This window comes from Kryptolebias marmoratus, linkage group LG15 (genome assembly GCF_001649575.2).
Source record: "Kryptolebias marmoratus isolate JLee-2015 linkage group LG15, ASM164957v2, whole genome shotgun sequence".
Taxonomy (NCBI): Eukaryota; Metazoa; Chordata; class Actinopteri; order Cyprinodontiformes; family Rivulidae; genus Kryptolebias; species Kryptolebias marmoratus.
Genome location: NC_051444.1, coordinates 1,337,389 through 1,358,994, shown reverse-complemented (window position 1 = coordinate 1,358,994; position 21,606 = coordinate 1,337,389). Strand labels below are relative to the sequence as shown.

Below are 21,606 nucleotides of genomic sequence, written 5' to 3'. Positions count from 1 at the left end.
CGCCACCTTGTAGGCCGCCTCGATGTAGAAAACCAAGTTTTGGATAAAAGCTACCTCGTCCAGGTTTGAGATAATGTGAAGACCTGTGGGACGACATAAAACCTGTCTTTAAATTAAGCAGAAAAGGTGATGGATTTGCTAAAAGGCCCCTCGGTGCGCCTGCTGCACCTGAGGCTGTCATCTGTGCGAGCATCAGCAGGTAGATGGAGGTGGCGTCCACCTGCAGGTGACCCCACTGGTCGTCTCGGACCACCGTGGAACAGGTGGCCGTGTTATATTTGGCATGCAAGCAATCCTTCGTGCTCTGGGTTTGTTTGAACTTCTCCACCTTATCCACCTGAAGACACGGGACAAAATAATAAGAGAAAGATTAAAAACAAGGAGAAACTCAAACTTGAATTTAGCTGCGTAACGTTTAACACGTCGAGCAGCACAGATTTACCCTGAGAGCTGAAACTGAGTGATGAAGCTAAAAGCTAAAGGTGGCAAAAGGAAGGCAAAAAGTAACATAACTGTAGCTAAAAGCTAAACGTAGCATAAAACAAACAGAACCAGCAGCTGAAGCAGATTTTTAAGAGAACAAAGTGTCTGAAGGAGCTGAAGAGATCCTAATGTGTTTATGGGGAAAAAAGTTAAATGTTTTGAAAAGTATAAAAGCTACAAGAACAAAAAGTCAGAGCAGCCATCAGCTGAATGAGCCGAAGGTTTAGCTATAAGAACAGCTAAAACAGCACAAAGTCTGCAGGGTCAGAATCAGTGTTTTTATTTTATTTATTAGTTTTGTTGTTTGGTTCCTTGTGTGTTTAGATGAGTTTCCTGTGTGCTGCCAGGACTTATCCACAGCCCGCCTTCCACCTGTACACCTTTCATTAGTCTCCTTCTAAAGGTGTCTAACTCCGTTCCTCGGGGCCGCTCTCCTGCATGTTTTAGACGTGTTCTTGCTTTAAAACACCTGCTTTAAAAGGATGACTTGTGGACCTGCTTCTGGAGATCTTGATGATTTGGTGAGGAGGTGATTAAACCGTTTGAATGAGGTGTGCTGGAGCAGAAAAACCTAAAACTTCCAGGACAGCGCCCCCTCGAGGCCTGGAGTTTGACGTCGTCCTTACAGTCCATCAGCCCCACGTCTCTTCAGTGGATCTCTGTTGTTGTTTATGTACCGTTTAGGTTTGTGTCTTTTTTATCTGCATTAATCAAATCTTTAGTTTCACTCAGGCTCCTCGTGCCGCTCTGCTTCTCCTGACTCCAAACTCAATCTGACACAAAGACAAGAAGGACGTCTGTGTCAACCTAACCCTGACCCTGACGAGCAGTTTGATGGAAACAACAGAGTGACGTTAGTTTCAATCTTACCAAGAGCCAAAGGCTTTATTAAACATTTATCTTGTTTCAGTTAATATAAAACTGATCATGAATTTGTTTGTTTTCTGTGGAATATTTAGCTGAAACTGAGAGGAGGAGCAAACAGATGTTGATGAAGAGGAGAAGAATTTCTTCATTTGAGCTCTTTGCTCTGATAATTTATCTTCTGCTTCTACTCAATACTGGACAAACAAAAAAACAAGCTGCTGTCATCTGTTTCTGTATCTGACCCCTGACCTTTGACCTTTCTGTGGAGGGAAACCTGCGTGCGGGGATGTTTACAGTAAGCCTGACTTCCTCTCAGCGGGCGTGTCGTACCTGTCTCATCATGCACTGCAGAAGGCCCTGCATCAGTTTCACCACATTCTGCCAAAAACACAAGAACCGCGTCAGGAAACAGCAACAAATACACTCATCAGACAGATCAGTTCGGGTTTTTATCACTTTGAACCCAGAAAACTGTGAGCAAAGTTCAGCTCTGGGATCAGTAGTGATGAAGAATCACTTTCAGAGGAACGTTTTTAACTCTGATCCATGAATCATTCAGGAAATAAAAACAAACCGGAAACTCGAGGGATGAGTCAGAGTCGAGTCAACGGTTAACAGATATTAAACTGGATCCTTCGGCTCGTTGTTCCCAGCAGCCTGCGACACAAACACGTCTCTTCTCAGCGCTTTACTTGAATTAATGGAAAATATCAGTTTTCAGCTCCAACAAGGTGATTCCCAAAGAGCCGTTAGCTGAAGGATGAGGCAGCTTTCAGGTTTCAGAAAGGCTTGTCTTTAAGGCCTGATGATTCATGTTTGGTCCAAATGTTCCCTTTCCCCTGAGCTGAACACAAACTGAACAATAAGTCTGAATAACAACTGCTGATTGGTCTGTATATAATTAATCTGTTATGTTAAATATAACAGGTAAATAAACTGGAACAGCAGCTGTAGGAGCTAGAAAGTCTCCAACCGTCAGAATAAAAACTAATTAAACTGTCCTGGATGATTTAATTTAAGCTCCAGCTCCTCCGTGGAGCAGAACCGGCCGGCTCGGCTCGGGTCCAACCCAGACCCACCTGCTCCAGCTCGTAGGCCTTGGCCTTGTCTTCGTCGCGGTCTGCGTTCTTCCTGTAGGCCATGCCCAGCCCCCACACGGCCAGGATGCTGTAGACGTTGTCCCTGACCCAGGCGTCCTTCTTCTGGACACTGGCTGGGAGAAGTCCGGTCACCGGGTTCTGGAAGGAAAACCCAAAACAAACCTTAGGTTTACAGGAAACATAAACCACGCCCCCTCAGGTAAAACTTTCCCTTCTGATTTAATAACAGCGTGAACCATCGAGGTTATTTATGTATTTAAGATTCTTTAAAGCTTTGATTTATCGTCACGCTGAGTCAGCATTCACACGTATTTCCTGCTTTTTTATTTTTACAATCTAAACTTCGACAAACTCAGTTTTAGTTCATGAATCGAACCCTTCGGCTCGTTCAGCTGAAGGCTGCCAAGACTTAGTTTAACTTTAAATTCTCTAATTCATTCAGAAACTTTGAAATCTGCTTCAGCTGCTGCTTCTGTTTATCTGCTAATGCTAATTTTAGCTTTTAGTTAGCTTCATGCCACATTTGGCTCATTAGCAGCTAGCTAACCTTTTGCTACTTTTAGCTTCTTGCTACATTTAGCTTGTAGCTCATGTTTTGCTGCTTTTAGTTTTATAACTCAGTTTCTTCAGCATTTAGTCTGTTTTTACACGGAAACTGAAAAGTCTCGAGTTGTTTTTTTGTTAAACCTTAAATAACCAGGAGATAAAAGTCTTCATATTAAAAAAGTTTTAAATATTTTTTGTTTTTTTTAAATAAAACACGAAGCAGCACCAGAAACTGAAGGAAGGGATCAGACTATTTCCTGGTTGAGTCATTGCAACAGAAAGTTTTCTCTGAAGCTGGAATAAATAATAATTAAATAATCTTGTTGATCTTAAATAAATTATCAGTTAGTTTATCTGCAGAACCTCACGACCCTGACTCATAATGGGAGGAATGCATATCACCCGCCGCCTGCTGAGGTTTTAGACAAACATCTTCACTCACAGCTTGTAGAAAGGATGACTCTCAGCTACTACCAAACCAGATTTTAGCTCCGTATCTGTAAAATAAACCGAGTTACAGACATTCTTGTGTTTGCTAAGATCCATTAGCTGTGGCGGCCATCTTGAATCAGGTTGTTAATCAGTTGCAGACGTTCATCTAATCATTATTTCCTGAGAGTTTCATCTTATATCTGTCCGCTGGTTCAGGGGATATTTTGCTAACAGACATGGGCAAAAACATTATCACTCCGCCTTCGCCTACAGCAGCGGGCGATACGTAAAAACACAGATTAAATATAAACCTGTGACATGTTCTGTGATGAAATAAACTGAACCTGCAGAGTCAGTTTATCAGATATGAACGTCTCAAACATCTTTAGTGGAATAAAAAGTTAAACTAACTTTAGGTTTTAAAGTGTTGTAGCTTTAAATGACAAAGAAGAACCTAAAAGAACATTTCAGCTGCTTCACGACCTTCAGTTTGAGACGTTTGGATGTTTTCGTCTGAAGAGTAAAGTTCATCCGGAGCAGCAGCTGCAGAGGAACAAACACGGTGGGGTCAAAGTTCAGCCGCCGGGATCAGCTGAAGCCTTTTATCTGCCGGCTCCTCAGCTTATTCAGAACCGGCCCGGCCCGGACCGGTTCCCACACCCTGACAGGAAACACCGGGAGGCTTTTATTTTGTTTCCTGCTGACAATAATCAAACATCCAAACCTGCTTAAAGTTCTGCTTTCATTCGGGCTGAAACGGGTCAGGAAGATGTTAAAAAACGTTTATATTCTGGTCAACATTTTATTGCTTCAGATAAGGTTTGTTGTTTGTCCGTATCTTTAGTCTGGAGTGAAATGTGACCTCCTGGCCTTTCGGATCGAAGCATCACGAGTGATTTTTAACAATTTTACACAAATATACAGAAAGTAAAGTTAGATCAGTCGTATTTGTTCTTTAGCTCCATGTTTGTCTTTTTCTCTGCTCCTTATCCAAGTATTAATTAGTCGTTTAATGAAGGGGGATTAAAAATGGCCGCCACAGCTGACCAACCTTAAAAACACAAGGATGGCTCTAACTCAGATTTGGTGTGGTAGTAGCTGAGAGTCATCATGAGAGCATCATGAAACTGCTTTCACAGCTTTAACCAAAACACCTGCAGAAAAGGGTGGAATTTATTATTTTTATGGGTTTATTTTTCACACCTTCACCGTAAAACTACAACATTCTGGAGCTTTTATTCCAGTTAAAGTGAAATTTGTAAGTTTCTCATATATTATATTAAAAATTAGCCACAAAGCAGTTTCTGCAGAGATAAAATTACTGCAAAAAGTCCAAAAAATAAACTAAATATGACTCAGTTTAACTCTTTTAACATGAACAATTAGAATAACAGCAGAGACTGCATTTATTAAATCTCTTCATGTCTGGAAACATAACTAAACATGTCATTAAAGTGAATTTAACCTGTGGTGTTTGTTCATGTAAAATGTAATTAAAAGAATTAATTAAGGGATGCTTTTACCTGCAGCAAACCTCCATGAATAATTTATTTTTTTATGGTTCTGGGTGGATTTTAATGACTGACAGGAGAATCAGAATCAGATGGAGGAAACGTTAAATGACTTCCTGCAGCCTGAATAAGATGTTTCCGGTCCTGGACCTACCTGATGACACAGGATGGTCTCCTGGACCAGCCTGGCGTATCCGTCCAGCCTCACCCCGGAGTTACTGCGGCTCCTCATCCTCAGCGAGCACCTGAACTCCACCTGAACACCAGCCTCCCTGCTGCAGACCCCTCCGGGATAAAAGCGAACAGATGACTTTAGCTCAGGCTAACTTTCTGCGCAGGGATCCATCCTTCCGGTCCTCCTGAGTCCGTCTGACCTCCGCGGAGGCGCTAAAGCTCGGCTAGCAGAGTAGCATCCGGCTGCTTTCAGACGAAACTAACGGGGTGAAATTGAACCAGCGGCCTGTCTGTAAAGCCTCGGAGGCAGCAGCCCGGTGGAAACTGTCTCTGAGCGGTGTCACGGCGGTTCGGCGGCTGTGCGTCAGTGACGCACGGCGCTGAGCCATACATCCAGTCCGTACATCGTGTTCTTGTTGTTCCGCAGGTGGCCGGCAGGGGGCGCCAAACCCCCTCTGCGCCACAGCCGGAGGGTTTAAAGGAGGAAGGAGAAGCGTTTTCAAGCTAACAGGAATCCAAATACAGTCATGGAAGGGGCTTGTTCTTGCATCTAACATAAAATTACACTAATTAATAATAATAAAAAAAAAGAGTTAAAAAAAATTTCAGTTTTTGTGATCACTCTGACGTATCGAGAGCCAAACAGGAAAAAGCAAATCCAGAGAGTGTGGAGGTGAAATGGTTGGAATTAATTGTGTAAACTGACCCAAACTCCACCAGCTGAGTCATTCTTCAGCTTCTGAAGGACAAGAAGGTTTGATGGATGTGATTCCTTTAAAATTACAACCCAGAGTCTGGAGACTGACTGCAGTTAACGTTCTGAAGAGGAGAACCTGAGATACAAACCTTCAACAGAAGAAGCACCGACTGAGTGACATCACCTTAAAGTTCCACTAGTGAAACGTGGGGCTCCAGTTCCCGACAGCATCACTCCTGAACAGAAACAAAAACATGTTTTCAAAGCGGTCCTCTTGTTTCTTCTTCTGCTTCCATTTCCCCTGATAAACGCAGCGACAGTAACCAGGGGCGGACCGGGACAACAACCATCCCAGGCCACCGCCCGATTAACGCAAACCACCAAGACTGAGTGAAGCTGAGCTCACTTTGAATGCACGCCGTCTGCACACATCATCAACTGAATACCTACAATTTAAATAATTCTGCTGTGGTGTAATAATCTGTACTCAAATCCCATAAACTGAAATTATGTTGCCCTGAATAAACCCTTTTAAACTCACCAGGAATATGACAGTCAATCAGAGTTTCCTACAACAAATGAGGGATTCACAGGTGGTGCTCTGCAGGTGTGTTCGTTTATTCTCTATAACGTTAAATAAAATTTTAAATACATATGACCTGCACAAGCACGAGTCATTGCGGGCTTTGTGGGCGGGCGTGCTCGATTATTTAAAATAATCGAGCTTGACCCAAATCAAGCCTTCAGTCCTGTCCCTCGGCCCAGTCCGCCCTTAACCTCCTCAGCGTCCTACAGCGGTCTGCCACCACTGGCCCCGCCTCTTTCTACGTCAAGATCCGAGGAGGTAACTCCGCCCACACAATCAGCCCACAAAACCTCTAAAAACAAGTCATTAACGTTTGAAATCAGAGAAATGGACCACTGGAGGGGTTTATGATGGTGTTTAACTAAAAGAAAAACATGAAAACTCATTATTCTGATATTTTATTTATTTTCCCCTTTAAAGCCTTGAAGTGCGGCTTCATTTAAAAATGTCCTTCCTGCTCTGACTTATAGTTTTTACACAGCAACTGTTTGTTTTAAACCTACTTTTCAGTCCGTCTCTCTTAAGTTTGCTGTCAGGGAGTGAGACACGGGTGTGTGGTTACCATGGTGACCATAATGAGCGACTGGTCTTAACATTTATTTCGATCACTGTTCTCTGTGTACTTCTTACATCCAAATGTAGGCTTTACTTTTTGTTTTCTTAGCTTATATTTTTACAAAGATGGGTTGGATTTTTGGGCCGCAGCTGCTTTAGCACCCTTCAAACCGTCATCTTAAACTTTCTAGTTTTAATTATTACACATAAAACTGTTTTTTGTTACTAAACAAAGCAAAGTAAATATCAAGTAACCGTTAGACAACTAAAAAGCTATTCCCTGCGAGTGACGTAAGTACGTACAGAATAACGGAACCGGAGAACCAATCAGATTGCAGATCCGGGTCTATTCGACCAATCACAGCGCAGCTCTTCATAGCTGTCTCAGCAGCATCCGCTAGCTAAGCAGTTTAGCAGCAAGCTGGATGAGAAGCTAAACATCAGAGACTCAAACATCTGTTTGTCTTCAGCTGCTATGTGTTTAACTTTATTTGGCTGAACTTAAAGTCCGTTTAAGCCGCCATCTTTAAGGCCAAGACGAAGGTAAGTAATGTTTACCATCTTGTTTTTATCTGTAGCTTGTTAAACGTCGCAGGAGGGGGGCGCAAATGTCACGAAATGAGGCAATTTAGCGACGTTAGCTAATGTGAGCTAATAAAACTTTGTGCTAAAACCACCAGGAAATTTAATTTACTACAAATAAAGCTGATTTGATCTAATGCTGGGGTTGTGCATACTCAAATATATTATGTTTTTATTTCCTGTTAGAATTTCTCACTGAATATAAATATATTCAAGCAGAGTAGAACTCAACATTTCTTGTTTTTAATGTTTCGTGTGATTGTAACTGCGCTGAACTTCCTCCTTCAGATGCAGTTCATGCTGTTGTTCAGCCGCCAGGGGAAGCTGAGGTTACAGAAGTGGTATGTCCCTCTGTCCGACAAGGAGAGGAAGAAGATCTCCAGGGACCTGGTCCAGACCATACTGGCCCGGAAGCCCAAGATGTGCAGCTTCCTGGAATGGAGAGACCTGAAGATTGTGTACAAAAGGTGGGCGATGAAGAGAGGTTCATGCCCTGCACGCCCGTCCTCACACACACCTGTTTGTCTTACACAAACGAGACGCAGCAGAGAGGTTTTAAGCTTCACCTGTTGAGCAGAAATGACTCAACACTGCGAGAAAATGCATTGATTTTTCACCGCAGTCTCGTTGTATTCTGCGTGTTTCACACGGCTTGTTTCTGAAAACCGTGACTTGCAAAACTGCACTCTTGATCGTGCACATTGTTTCATTGTCCACCTTGTTGTGAATAAACTTTATAAATGAAGATTGGCAGATTTGGACCAGTTTTTCAATCATTATTGTTTATCGTCAATGTGGGTTTTTAGAGCTGGACGTGTTTTTTGACAGAGGAGAGCAGCTCTGATGTTCTGGAGATTTGGTTTGAGAAATCCGCAACGACTGACTGTTTTGACAGACAATTAGTCACAACTTTTTTTGAACATGTTCAAAATCCAAGCAACAAGACTGCGAGCCTCAACAGAACCATAAAACAAGAAAGGAGTGTTTTTTTCTGACTGTATTCATTTCACTATTATTCCACCCGGCTCACTTGTGTTTCTGCTCTTTGTGTTGTAGATACGCCAGCCTGTACTTCTGCTGTGCAGTCGAGGATCAAGACAACGAGCTGATCACCCTGGAAATCATCCACAGATACGTGGAGCTGCTGGATAAATATTTTGGCAGCGTGAGTTTTTGTAAACCCATGTGTGGTGCTTAGAATCCGAGTTCTGTGAGGATCACATCTTCCCTTATCTTCTCCTCTTTGTGCCTCTCAGGTGTGTGAGCTTGATATTATCTTCAACTTTGAGAAGGCCTACTTCATCCTGGATGAGTTCCTGCTGGGAGGAGAGGCCCAGGAAACGTCCAAAAAGAACGTGCTGAAGGCCATAGAGCAGGCGGACTTGTTGCAGGAGGTATGATCAGTTAGTTTAACAAAGTAGGACAAGTGGAGTCACTTCCAGCCGACAAATTACCATCTGCAGTATGTTTTTAGCAAGTTGCAAAGCTCTTCATTAACTGCATGATGCATGCTGTTAATTACAGTCACAGGGATTAAAGTCCTAATCTAACATCAAGTGAAGAAAAACACCCGACAGGTTCCACCGAGTCGTTATTTATTAAACAGAACCAGAATCTGGTTCCAGCCCTGCTGCTTCCTCAGGATCAGGAGCTGCTTCCTCAGCTGCTCTGGAGCCACAGGTGTGTGTTAACACAACGCCAGGGCGGAAAGACATCAGCAATGACCTCAGAGAAGCAGCTGCAGGTTAAAGGTCAAAGGTCATGGCTTGTTTGAAAGCCTCTCCACTAAAAACAACATGGCAGCTCGACTTGAAGGAACCAGAAAACTTCTGGAGCAGAACCGGACCAGAGGACAGATGTTTACCCAGAATGCACTGCAGCTGTCAGCACGGTGGTGGAGGGCTGATGGTTTGGGCTGATTCTGGAGTCAGATGTGACAAACAGGACAATGATCCCAAACACAGCAGAACGGTCCAGAACCAGAACCTCAGAGAGCTGAGCAGAAACCAACGCTGGAAAGAAGAGTGGGCCACAACTCCTCCACAACCATGAGAGACACTGACTGACTCGGTGGAACCTGTTGAATGTTTTTGTTCACTTCAGGTTAGATTTGAATCATTTTAGAACCCGATAAAGATCCCGATCGGGTTTATTTTCTCCTGATAAAACGACTGTAGGTTGAGTTGTATAAAATGTCTGATGGGTGACCCACTCAGTTCAGAGAACGTTTCTGTTTCTTTACAGGAAGCCGAGGCACCCCGAAGTGTCTTAGAGGAAATCGGGTTGACCTAAACCACCCTGAGCTCCCAGATCTGATCTGATCTGCGTCTCTTCTGTCTTTTTTTTCCACTGTCAGTGTTGTGTGTGTGTGTGTGTGTGTGTGTGTGTGATCACCTTCAGTGTTCTGTGTTGTCCTGTACTGTAACAAGTCTCAGCTTGGTGCCAACTGTGGTTTTTGTCTGTCTCCTGTGTTCTTCAGTGTTTAGCGTCACTCTTTAAACTCTACAGAGACCGATGTAGCATCGACGCATCACATCCAGCATGTTTTTCAGACCACGCCTCTTCGCTGGTAGCACGGCGTGATGTTTCGCTTCGAGCGCTGCCGTCATCTAGAACAGTGGGTTGGACCCCAGCTGGGCTGAGAAACAAGTGATGAGTCTCCAGAAATCAAATATAATGTAGGGATTAAAAACCTAGGATTCGTTGAAGGAATGTATATCACCCACCATTTCATGCCACAGTCTACAGATGAGAAATGATGGAGTTAGAGCCTGAAAATAAAAATATGCTCATCCCTCTCACATGGTTTGTTAGTGCTTGGAGTATGTGTTGTTAATGACTGTCAGCTACTACCACACCAAATTATACCACAATAACTGTTCAATTCCCTTTTGTGTTGGCGAATATCAGTTGGTTGTGGCAGCCATCTTGAATCTAAAAGTTAATCGGTTGTAGAATAAAATTTTATTAGTCCGTTCAGCAGTTCATGATTTATTTTGCTAACAGTTCAAACACACGGACAAAAACGTGGCTTTTGCCTTCGTGTGATAATGATCTTTGACGGTGCATTTTACCCACAGCTGTTATAAAATATTAAAGCAACAATCATAAAATGATAAAAAACAAAGAAACTACTGATGATGGTTGCAGAACGTTCACTCACCTTTGAGCTGAATCTGCTGCACAGCAAACCTCTCCTTCCCAGTTCTGCTCTTTGCACTTTTCACTCGAGCACAAGAACGCACAATTTAATTCACAGATGTAAAAAAATAAATCAATTATTGGACAGAAATGGGAGGAAAGTGGTTTAAAATCACCAAGGTTGGGGTCAAGGGTCAGATAAAACGTTTCATCCGGTCCTATAAGAGGTTCTAAACCACTGACAGTATTAGTTTCACATTATTGGGTAGATTAATCATTAAATCCATTTTCATTCAGATTATAAGTTTGATCCAATTTGTTTCCTCTAAAGAATGAACAAACTGTTTTTCTGTTCTGTTGTCTGGATTCTCTGGTTTTGTTTTGAATATTTAACCGTTTCTTCACTAAAGATGGTCCAAAGTACGATGTTTAGTGGTTTATTTTTGGTAAATCTGTTCCTCCTGCTGTCTTCAGACAGGATAGGATGATTGTGATGTTTATAAAAACACTATTTTAAAAAAATTGGCTAATTCATGACCAAAGAACACTGTGTTTAACCTTCTTATTGGTGTCCAGATTGTTCTGTTGTTAGAAGAAGGCATTTTTAACAAAAACTACGTCTGTGGGAATTCTGTTACTCGTGTTGTTTCTGTTTGAGGACATTTTTACACATTTAGAAATCATCAGTATTAACCAGTGAGTCATTCATTCTTATTCAACTAATTCACTTTTGATTTGTGTTAAAGTCATTTTGTATTTTACGATTCCAACATTTTTTTCTTATATTTGAAAGTTATCAACAATAAATGTGTTCAAGAAGACTCAGTTTTGATGTCTTTTATTTGTAATCTGACTAATCAACCACGGAGTGTAGCAGCTCCAGATTTAAATAAGAATTTAAAAATAATTTCTTTGTTGTGATGAGATGTTTGAAACATTCAATTAACACCAAATCTATTCTCACCATGTTGGATTTATTCTGAACATCCAGTGTTTAAAACAATCACAATAAAAGCAGTGTTTCCTGAAGGAATGCTTATCGCCCGCCGCCTCTCAGCTACTACACCACATTTCAGCTCAAACTCTGTCAAAATGACTGTTTTGTTTTTGCTAACGTTGATTAGCTGTGGCGGCCATCTTCAATTAGGTTTACTCTTAAAGTTAATCATCTTTAAAACTTGTCCTTTGCTTCGATCAGACACACTGCGGTTACATGATCGCCTGTCTTTCACAGCGGCGGGCGATAACTTCAGTTCCTGAAATTTCACTTTCCAAGAAGCCAAACCAGCTTTGCTTTAAAGACTGAACAGATTATTTGTAGATGTAAAAACTTTCATCTGTAGACCCAGTTTTAAACCTTTGGAGACGCTAAGAAGGATCATTGTTTCCGTTTCCTGTCGAGTTGCTCCGGATCTCTGAGTTGCTCCGGATATCTGGGTTGCTCTGTTGACCCTCCTCTTCGGCCTCTTCGGCCTGTTGTTCCTGAGTTCCCTCAGCTCCCTTCCCGTCTCCTCCGGGAACATTTCCAGGCTCTTCCTCTGATTCCTTCTCGTTTTCTGACTCTCCAGATGAAGTCGTTACGTCTGAAACCTGGCTCTTCTTCTTGTGTTTCTTTTTGCTCTTCTTGCTTTTTTTAGAGTGTTTGTGGCGGCGGTGTGAGTTCTTACTTTTCTCTGAGCTCTTTTCTCTGCTTCGTTTCTTCCTTTTCTTTTCTCTGGATGGGCTTCTTGACTCCGCTCCATCACTGTCCTCACCTTCAGATCTTTCTCTCTCCTCACTTCTGTGTCGAGTTTTGTCCTCGTCTCTGCTCTCATTTCTCAGTCTGTGTTGGTCTCTGTCTCCGGTTCTGCTCCTGTCTCTGCTCCGACGTCTTTCTGTCCACCTGTCCCCGTGTCTCGATGCGGATGTCCGTTTGTCCTCTCGGTGCCGGTGGGAGCTGCTGCTTCTCCGCCCGTCGTCGGCTCGCCTGCTGTGGGATCTCTCCGATCGTTCCGGGCTCCTGCTGTAGCGCCGCCGCCTCCATGACCGCTCGCTGAATCGCTCCGAGCGCCGCTCGTCTCGCCAACTGCCCCTGACGCCGTGGTCTGGGGAGAGGTGAAGGTCCCTGTCGGCCTCCCAGAATTCATTGCCAGGATTTCGGAACACGTGCAGAAAGTTGCAGTGTTTCCCTTTGGGGCACTTATGTCTGTCAAACAGTCCTAATGGAGGAAAAACCCAGAAGTTCCTGATCAGATTTACTCCTCGTAGAAATCTTTCCTTTAAGGTTAAAACTGAACTCACCACATATGGCGCTCTTCCAGCGTGTAACGGGACACATCTCACACTGAAGCTGCCGGCCGGCGTACCACCTGCCGTTGAACTTGATGAGGGCCTCTCTGCACTGCTCCTCTCTGCCCAGATCAGAGACAAAAGCACAAATAACTCAAACTTACAGACAGAAAATAGCCCAACTGTTTGGGAACAGATGCACAGATTGTTGACTTACGTGGCAAACTGAACGTAAACGTTTCCTCTCAGGTGAGGTTCATGGTTGCAGCAGACCTAAGAGCAAAAATGGATCTGTGGATAAAAGGCCTTCAGTTTTTCTTGGCATGAGAAGAAATCTAATATTTCTGTTGGCTGTCCAACGTGATGCTGCCATCAAATTCAAATAGTTTAAACACATTTACTACGTTTCATTGTGAATAAATTATGGGTTCATGAGATTTGTTTTTAATTAAAATAACTTACACAACATTCTAACTTTTGTAGATTTGAGTTGTATTCTCTGACTTTTACTCACTGAATTTAATTCTGGCATCAAAACTCTTTGCTCGTTACTTTAGAGGCATTTTACTGTTAAAAATGTGGTTTTGTATCTTCTACGCATGAAATGTGTCCTCACCTTGAACTGAACCACTTTGCCGACGTTCTTGAACTCGGGCAAAACGTCGTGGTAGAACTCCAGGAAAGACTCGTGCAGGTCCTCCTCGCTGTGCTCCAAACAGGCGTCCATGTCGTAATCGTCCCGCCGCAGCTCCTCCATTCCAAACGTGATGAACATCCCACGGATCAGCAGAGTCGGGCTGGATGACGGGTAAATGTGCTTCCGAGAACATCTGCACTCACAAAGAAGAGTGGGAAAAGAACTCAGCGAAACCAACTGTGTGTTCAGTCAACAGAGTATCTCACTGCGCTGTGACTCGTTCATGAAGGAAACTCCAGAATGTCCTAAAACTCTGAGTTTCCTCACGTGAGTCGTAGAGGCCTGCAGCCCTGTCATTTGAGCTTCGAAGGTGTAGATTATAACAAAATAGTCACAGAGTCATCACAGACAGATAACCTGTCTGATTTTTTCTCAAGAGCACGAGAGCTGCAGGTCTAAAAACCACACCGATGAAAACTGGTCCAAATCTGCCCACCTTCACCCACAAAGTAACAGGGCCAGAGGCTTGTTTCCTCCAATCTGACCAGTTCGAGTAAACAGACTCTGTGAATAGCCTCATTAAACACAAACTCGTCTCCAACAGTCGCAGCTCAGGGACACACCACCTTTAACAGTACCTGTCTCCAAAGCGACACGTTCCGGTCTTGAGGAAAAACGGACAGTTAGCCACGTCACGCTCCGTTCCAAAGTTCTCAGAGTTCACAGAAACAGGAGCCTCGGGATTCATCCACGGTCCTCTTTTATCAAGCTAGACGTGAAAACGAACAAAAATGATTACATGTTCTGACTGAGGGTTAAAATAAGAAGTATACATTTTAGTTTTCAGCCTTCTACCAGGCTGACGATGGCTTTAAACAAGTTTAATGTCTTTGTTGTTTCTACCTGATTTTCAGCTTCATCCAACATTTTCTGAACAGCCTCCTATAAATGGTGTAAACAGACGGCAGGTGAAAATGTGAAGAGGTCAACATACTGCAGCGTATCTGTTATTGGGGGTTAAGAGCTCACTGACAAGGCCCAAAAGCATAACAAGTATAAATTCAGAAGTTCTGGATCAGTTTACTGCGAGTCGGAGCACAAAGTAAAAGATACGTCCTTCCTGTGAAAGCTGACGGGTTTTTCTCTTTCAGTGTATCTTAGTTAAGGAGGCGTATGATTCCCACTCAGTCAAGGAAAAATACATTTCACAAAAAAACTGCCAACTGTTATTATCGTAACATTTAATGAATCCATGAAGCAGAGGATATATTTCTTTTTGTATCTATCCTCCTGGAGTCCGTTTCACCTCTCTGTCTCGCTTCTCCTGCTGCCTCTGCTCCTTCTCCTCTCGCTCTCTCCTCTGCTGGGACTCCCATTCTTCTTTTATCAAACGCTATGAAGAAACAGAAAAAACACGACTCAAGTTTGGACATAGCTCAGCCAAATAATCAAACCACTGCAAACAGGATTTACAGCAGCAGAACTGAGTTTGATGGAGTCAAAACTGCACGGAACAGCAGAAGGTACTTCACAGGAGGATTAGTTTGTACTTTCAGACAATATAACCACAGTGAGACCAAACATCTTCACACAGATAACAAATGGTGGCCTTTAATATTCAAACAGGAGATTACCTCCTCCTCTTCTTTCCTTTTCCTTGCAGCTTCCTCCCCCTCTGTCTTCAGCCTGAACGCCTCCTGAGCCAGCCGCTCTCTCTCCATCCACTCCTCGTGTTCCCGCAGTCTGAGAAAACAAATAAAATAAAGACTGAACAATCACAAATCACCTGCCAATCAGTAAATACAGCTTCCGTCTTGTCCCACCTTTCTTCCTCAGCAGCATCATCTTCACCATCTCCATCGTTCACGTCCTCTTCTTCTTCAGCTCCGTTTTTCAAGTCTGTTATATTCATTTTGTGGTTAAAATAAAAAACTCTCAGGAATCGTTTTTGATTACGTCAATGAAATATTTAAGTTTATACCACTTTCTCTGGCCTGAGCTAGAGCTTGGCGTTTTCGTCGTCTTCTTTCTTTTCTCAGAGCAGCTTTGCGTTGTTTCTGACTGAATGGGAAAACACATTTAGACCCATAAAACAAACAAACAAAGATAATCATAATGCTGTAGAAGAAAAGTTTTAAAATGTATAGCCTGGTAAGGTTTATCTGCTTTAAACAGGATTCAACTTTTTTAAATGTCCAAACATTGTCACTTCTTCAAAGTTCAACTTTTAGCATTTTTTCATGCCAGAAAACCTAAAAATCTTGATCAAACTAATAACACAATGACAAACAACTAAAAGCAAAAATGTCTAAATATTTCGAAACTTAGACATATTTCAGTAAGATATTTATCTGACCTCATTTAATTCACATATATAACCACACAATAACAAAGAATTCTGCTTCTTCACTCAGGAAACATTGCAGGTAATACCCAAAATGCAACATTGTCCTAAAATGTCCTAAAACCTTAAAACAATAACAATAACCAATAATACTTTAAGCTGTAAACGAGCCAAATCACTGACAAAAGAGCCAAGTATAACTCTCATCAGCGGCGTGGCATCTAATAACTATCATAATCTTTTTCTATCTGAATTATTACATCAATCAAATGATTTCAGCATGATTTAAAAAGAGTTACAAACCTTAAAACTGGAGCAGACATGAGTGGAGTGGAAGCTGCCATGACGGCTAACGGTGGCTAGCGAGTTAGCTTGTTCGGCTCCAATGTTAGCAGCAAGCTAATCTGCGTCGCCTTCTCGTTATAATTTAACCATAAACTGAAAAAAAAAATCCTGTTATCATTTAAAAAAATAATTCCAAAACTGTCAAGGCTTTCTAGAAATAGACATAACTGAAATTGTTTTCTGTTTACAATAATGCAACTGTGGACCTGTTATGCTAGTAACAGGAAGTGTTACCTTAAGTACTTCCGGTTCAACTGATTTCCGGTCCTTAAAAAGATGTCAGCTTTCGCTGATGCTCTTTCTCCTTGCATATTATAAAAAATAACGATAAAAAACAAATTATGTCTTATTGTTAAGGAAAATCCAAGATGTCATAACTCATAAATTTACCTCTAAACTTTAGTTACTGTTAATGTTTTTACAGTAACAATAATTTATATAGTTTTTAAATTAGAAAACTGCACCAAAAAGACACAAAAATCAACAAAACAATGGATTTTCACGAAAAAGAAATACAAAAATTGTAATGTTTATTTATCCAAATAAACTTGGAGTAATTCTTAGTTTTTACAGAGAAAAAAATTTCAGCATTTTATGATTATTTTAAGGCACACACATGCAAAATTTATTTTCTTGACAGTTCACTGCCAGAAATGCTACACAGAGAAAATAGGAACTTGTTTTCATGTATTCACATTTTCAAAATAAACATAACATGTATGACAGAAATTGTCTTTGTTTAAAAACAACCACTCAGTTCTCAGACTGGTGGCTCCTTCTCCAAACTGTGAGGCTTTGTCAGCCCCTGACATCCTGAGTCACTCCTGTTTTTTCTGATCCACTGGCTTCACGAAGAAGGCCGGCTGGGCGCAGCAGCGATAGCACAGGAAGTGTGGAACCAGTGTGTAGAGAACATTAACCAGCAGGAAGACAGGCTGGCTGTCAGCTGGAACTCTGAAGGAGAACGGGGTCCGGGTGTGCAGAGAGGCACCTATGTGACAGAACTGAGCCTAAAGTGGAGCAGAAAAAATACGACAGGGAAATGAAAGCCATGCATGTTGTTCCTACCTCATGAATACCTGAAATAAAACAACAAAATTCTGTTTTATTAAGGTTTGCAAGGGTAATGCATCATGGGGTTTTACAAAGACTCCCGTTAATTATTAAATAAAGGTGGGTGATCATGTAATTGTGTGCATATGTGTTCGTTTGTTTGTCTGTTAGCAAAATATCTCATGAACCTGAGGACAGATTTTATTGAAGCTTCGGAGTCAACCCAAGCCAAGATGGCGGGCGATATGCATTTCTTAATGGAGTGTTAGTTTTATTTCCTACATGCATCCTTTTTAAAGGAAAGCTAAGATGTTAATTCTCACATTTTAACATTTAATACAAGTTTTATTGTTATAAATCTCAGGCCTTTTGTTCTCTCATATAAAACATATAAGTTGTCTAAACCAGGGGTCTGCAGGCTGTGGCCCGGGGGCCACAGGCGGCTCATTGGTCCTTCTGCAGCGGCTCTTTGTTGCTTTGACCAAAAATAACATGGAAAATATTTTAATTAAATTAATAACTACAAAATGCCAGTTTTTGCAGTTTATCAGATATGTGAATAAACTGTCTGTGACAGAATGAAACAAACAGAAAGAGTAAAACATCTTCATCCGATCAGGCTAGTGGCTTGTTAGCCTGTTAGCTCTCTACTGAACAGGTCATACAGAAGGAAACAAAACAACAGCATGATTAGTTATTTAATAAATGAATAAAGATAAAAGTTCTGGCATTTATCTGTCTTTTATTTGAAATTACCTAAATTGTAAAAACAAAAATAATAGAAAATGAACACATTTCGTAGCAGCTCAGCCTCCCGGGGCGTCTGCTCTCTTATTTATAGCCTGGCTGAACAGCTGACATTTAAGTGAATACCACCAACACCACCATTCCTGCTGGTCTGAAGTCACTTTCTGCCCTTAGCCCCACTGATGAGTGACGCTCCGGATCGCAGCTCAAACACAATAGCTGCTTTGTACGCTGGAGATGAGACCGGTGCTCTAGCTGCTGCCGCCAATCTTCACAGTTTCCATTTTTAGATCTAAGTAAACGTCTCTATTGTGCTCGTTCCCCCAGATCTGTTTAGATACAGCTGCTGGTGAGAGCTCAGACGAATAAACTGAACCCTCTGAAAACACTAACAAAGAGCAGAGCGGGTAAAGAATTTATCCACATTTCTGCCTCATCTGTTGTTACTCTGAGAAGAAGCCATCACAGTAATTCACTGATTTCACCAGCAGATACAAAAACATGTTAAAACAAAGATAAACTTCAGAAAAACCCTCATGAGAAGCTGAGTTTTGCCTCTTTGGCGTCAATGCTCACAAAGTCTGAGTGATAAAATAAGACAAGGCTGCTCAGACAGCTGGACGTTTCTCTCTGGTTGATTAAAATATCTTTGATAACATTTCTCTCAGAGTCTGTAAAGTGACATTTCCATCTAAGGTGTGTGTACGTTTTTGTCTCAGAATATTTTAAGGAACTTAAACACATAAATCTAGAAGCCGATCTCATGTGAGATGTGTTGGAGATGACTCTCAGCTCATCAGATCTTAGATCAACATCTGGAAAATTGGCTGATTTATGGACATTTATGATCACAGATGATCACAGATGATGCCACGCATGTTATCTTCTTCCACACGGAGAAAAGGAACAATTACGGCAAAACTTTGTGCCCTAGCAGAAACGTACAAGGACACTGTTAAAGAACTGTTGTAGCTTTTAGATGGTAACACTTGGAGATAAATGAATAAAGAGAGTTTAACTGTTTCACTTTGTTTCTGCTGACTAGTTGGACCTCTTTGAATCTGATCTCTTCAAGAAGAGATCCAAAAAGGAAAACCCTTCAGTACCGTGGAAGATCCCTCACACCCTGCCTATAAACCGTTGAACCTCCTGCCACCTGGAAGGAGATGTTGCTCTGCTGAACCAAGAGCAACCAGAACGTGCAACAGCTTCATTCCTGGAGCAACAAAGCTGCTGAATGTCCAGTGAGTGAGTGTGACGATGGTCCAAACCTGTGCCAGAGCTCCTGAGTGCACGAGGGTCAGGTCTGGCATCCATTCACATCCTGGCACCAGCAGCCCATACAGAGCAAAGACGTAGTACGGGCCAGAATACAGCATGCTCACAAGCATCTGGGAAACATGGATGTAGTTTATAACATCTCAGAGAGATACAAAGTCAGGCTGATGTTTCCACCTATTCACTGTCTCTGAGTTACCTGAACTTTGGGATAAGCTGACGGATCTTTCAGGTAAGGCTCGAACCGTCGGCTGTAGTCCTGACACCATTTGCTCGAACAATCGAGAGCAATCTGAAACACAAACAGGAAGTTAATAAATGAATCATAGTTTTAGTAGAGAATCATCTCCTTTTTCTCACCAGTCCTCTGAGGACACAGAACACCAAAGCTTGGATGAGGTAGATTAGAAAGAACAGATCCAGAGGTCTGTGGAGCACGTTAGTCCTCTGTGGGTCCTGAATGTCCTGAAAAACAACAAGACTCTTCATCTGTCTGTGCATCTTCATCTTCATTACTCAGAAAGAAGAACAGGTAAATCCCTCCGGGTCTGAAACCGGGGACCTGGACCTGATCCTGATCCTTTATTTACCTTTTAAACCTTTTTCTGATTAAACTGGCCTGCAGACACCAAACCATTACATTGCACCAGTAACCTTAATTAGTATTTTACTTTCTTTATTTTCTCTTCTTCCCTTTTTGTTTTTGTGGTTAATATGGTTTGGAGAAAGGGCTTCACTGGTTTCCTGTTTTTTGTTTTTTTTGTGTTTGAATTGCATGAGTTTGTCAGTTACTGTGGTCCACTGCCGCTTATAGATCTGTTCCTGTTCTGTTTGTTGCTTTAAAACCTGGAAATTATAAATATAAAATATATGGCTTCACACTCAAATCTGTCTCTGTAAGAACCAGAACCAGAACCATCTCCAGTCTGAACAGTAGTAGTAAAAAAAGTAATAAAAAATCTTATTTTTGTGACTGTAACAAGGTAATAGCGAGCATACCTTTAGAAATTATGTTTAAAGGTAGAATAATGTTCATAAATTTACAGCTACATTAATAAATATATTGTTGAGCCTTTGACACTTTTATTATTTTATGTTTACTTGCTAAATATTAAGCAGAAATCTGATCTCCTGAGGATTCCCTTCACGTACTGCTAACTGAACATCACGGGTCGAGGGTTGACTGAAGATCTGGAAACAAGCCCACACAGACACCGAGACGTGGAGCATGTGGAGGACAAAGACAAAACCAACTTGGCTCCCATATTTTCCTGGGAAAAGACGAAAAAAGACGGCTTATTTTTGTGGGAAACTCATTATGTTATGATTTACTTTTCTGCAGCCATGAGAAAAAGAAAGTCCTTTTAGTTTGGAGGTTTTAATGAGAACTAAAATAATAAACCTGATCTGATCTTTATCAGGTTCTAAAATGATTCAAATCTAACCTCAGGTGAACAAAAACACCTGACAGATTATTTATTAAACAGAAACAGAACCTAGTTCCAGCCTCAGGATCAGGACCTGCTGAGGTTCTGCTGCTCTGGAGCTCCAGGTGTGAGTTAACTCAACGCCAGGGCAGAAAGACATCAGCAATGACCTCAGAGAATCAATCTGGGAAGGGTCAAAGGTCATTTCCAGACTATCTGGAGTTCATCGTTCTACAGAGAGGAAGATACAGTCCACCCTGAAGGTCAGACCGTGCAATGACTACAGGTCTCAGTTAGCAGGTTAAAGGTCATGGCTTGTTTGAAAGCCTCTTCTCTCTAACAAACAACATGGCAGCTCGGCTCAGGTTCATCTGAAGGAACCAGAAGACTGAAGCAGAAACCAATGAGCTGAAGCAACGCTGGAAAGAAGAGTGGGCCACAACTCCTCCACAACCAGGAACCCACTAAGAGTTCTGCTGCTGCTGAAACCCGAGACCCAACAGGGAGTCTTTATTTGTCCCATGACTGTAGTTTACACACAGGTTTGAACTTTTAACTTCTTTACCATGAGAACTACAATGCTGGTGGTCAACATGGGTTACTGCGCACAGTAACCCATTATTTTTAGTGTTCTTACCCACAGCGCTCCCAAGAATGTAGACCATGGAGCTCATGAGAAAAGAGCCCACCCAGTAGAGTCCAATCGCTCGATAACTGTCCCTGCAAACATGGACGACTGTCAAAACCAGACAGGCAGACAGACGGACAGACGGACAGACAGACAGACAGACAGACAGACAGACAGACAGACAGACAGACAGACAGACAGACAG

General features: G+C 42.0%; 4 protein-coding genes across 8 annotated transcripts in view; 1 reads left to right on the top strand and 3 right to left on the bottom strand.

Moving 5' to 3' along the window:
• phka2 (phosphorylase kinase, alpha 2 (liver)) overlaps positions 1 to 5,832 on the bottom strand; it is a 31,410-nt gene extending 25,578 nt beyond the window's left edge. The window contains exons 1-5 of one of the 4 annotated variants that reach the window (XM_017440474.3): positions 5,094 to 5,832; positions 2,430 to 2,588; positions 1,681 to 1,728; positions 169 to 337; positions 1 to 83 (exon numbers count right to left, since the gene is read on the bottom strand). In XM_017440474.3, the coding sequence (XP_017295963.1) occupies positions 1 to 83; positions 169 to 337; positions 1,681 to 1,728; positions 2,430 to 2,588; positions 5,094 to 5,171 (537 nt within the window). In that variant the 5' untranslated portion in view covers positions 5,172 to 5,832. The remainder of the gene's footprint in view (positions 84 to 168; positions 338 to 1,680; positions 1,729 to 2,429; positions 2,589 to 5,093) is intronic. The other 3 variants (XM_017440476.3, XM_017440475.3, XM_017440477.3) reach the window with 3 other exon arrangements.
• A 1,489-nt stretch (positions 5,833 to 7,321) lies between these two features.
• On the top strand, positions 7,322 to 11,495 carry LOC108250539 (AP-1 complex subunit sigma-2). The gene is made up of 5 exons (XM_017440463.3): positions 7,322 to 7,494; positions 7,822 to 8,000; positions 8,590 to 8,698; positions 8,790 to 8,927; positions 9,778 to 11,495. Exons 2-5 carry the CDS (start codon positions 7,822 to 7,824, stop codon positions 9,823 to 9,825), a joined length of 474 nt encoding a protein of 157 aa, XP_017295952.1. The 5' UTR covers positions 7,322 to 7,494; the 3' UTR covers positions 9,826 to 11,495.
• Positions 11,496 to 11,627: 132 nt separating this feature from the next.
• zrsr2 (zinc finger (CCCH type), RNA-binding motif and serine/arginine rich 2) lies at positions 11,628 to 16,511 on the bottom strand. The gene is made up of 11 exons (XM_017440465.3): positions 16,227 to 16,511; positions 15,561 to 15,640; positions 15,403 to 15,478; positions 15,214 to 15,322; positions 14,886 to 14,972; positions 14,483 to 14,521; positions 14,218 to 14,348; positions 13,559 to 13,772; positions 13,160 to 13,215; positions 12,955 to 13,064; positions 11,628 to 12,872 (listed from the first exon to the last, which is right to left on the bottom strand). The coding sequence occupies exons 1-11, from the start codon at positions 16,265 to 16,267 to the stop codon at positions 12,043 to 12,045; spliced, it is 1,773 nt and encodes a 590-aa protein (XP_017295954.1). The 5' UTR covers positions 16,268 to 16,511; the 3' UTR covers positions 11,628 to 12,042.
• A 296-nt stretch (positions 16,512 to 16,807) lies between these two features.
• Positions 16,808 to 21,606, bottom strand: part of LOC108250538 (transmembrane 6 superfamily member 1) — a 7,153-nt gene continuing 2,354 nt past the window's right edge. For both annotated transcript variants that reach the window (XM_017440461.3, XM_017440462.3), the window contains 6 exons: positions 21,411 to 21,493; positions 20,499 to 20,617; positions 19,707 to 19,811; positions 19,546 to 19,638; positions 19,340 to 19,459; positions 16,808 to 17,278 (listed from right to left, as the gene is read on the bottom strand). In XM_017440461.3, the coding sequence (XP_017295950.1) occupies positions 17,087 to 17,278; positions 19,340 to 19,459; positions 19,546 to 19,638; positions 19,707 to 19,811; positions 20,499 to 20,617; positions 21,411 to 21,493 (712 nt within the window). In that variant the 3' untranslated portion in view covers positions 16,808 to 17,086. The remainder of the gene's footprint in view (positions 17,279 to 19,339; positions 19,460 to 19,545; positions 19,639 to 19,706; positions 19,812 to 20,498; positions 20,618 to 21,410; positions 21,494 to 21,606) is intronic.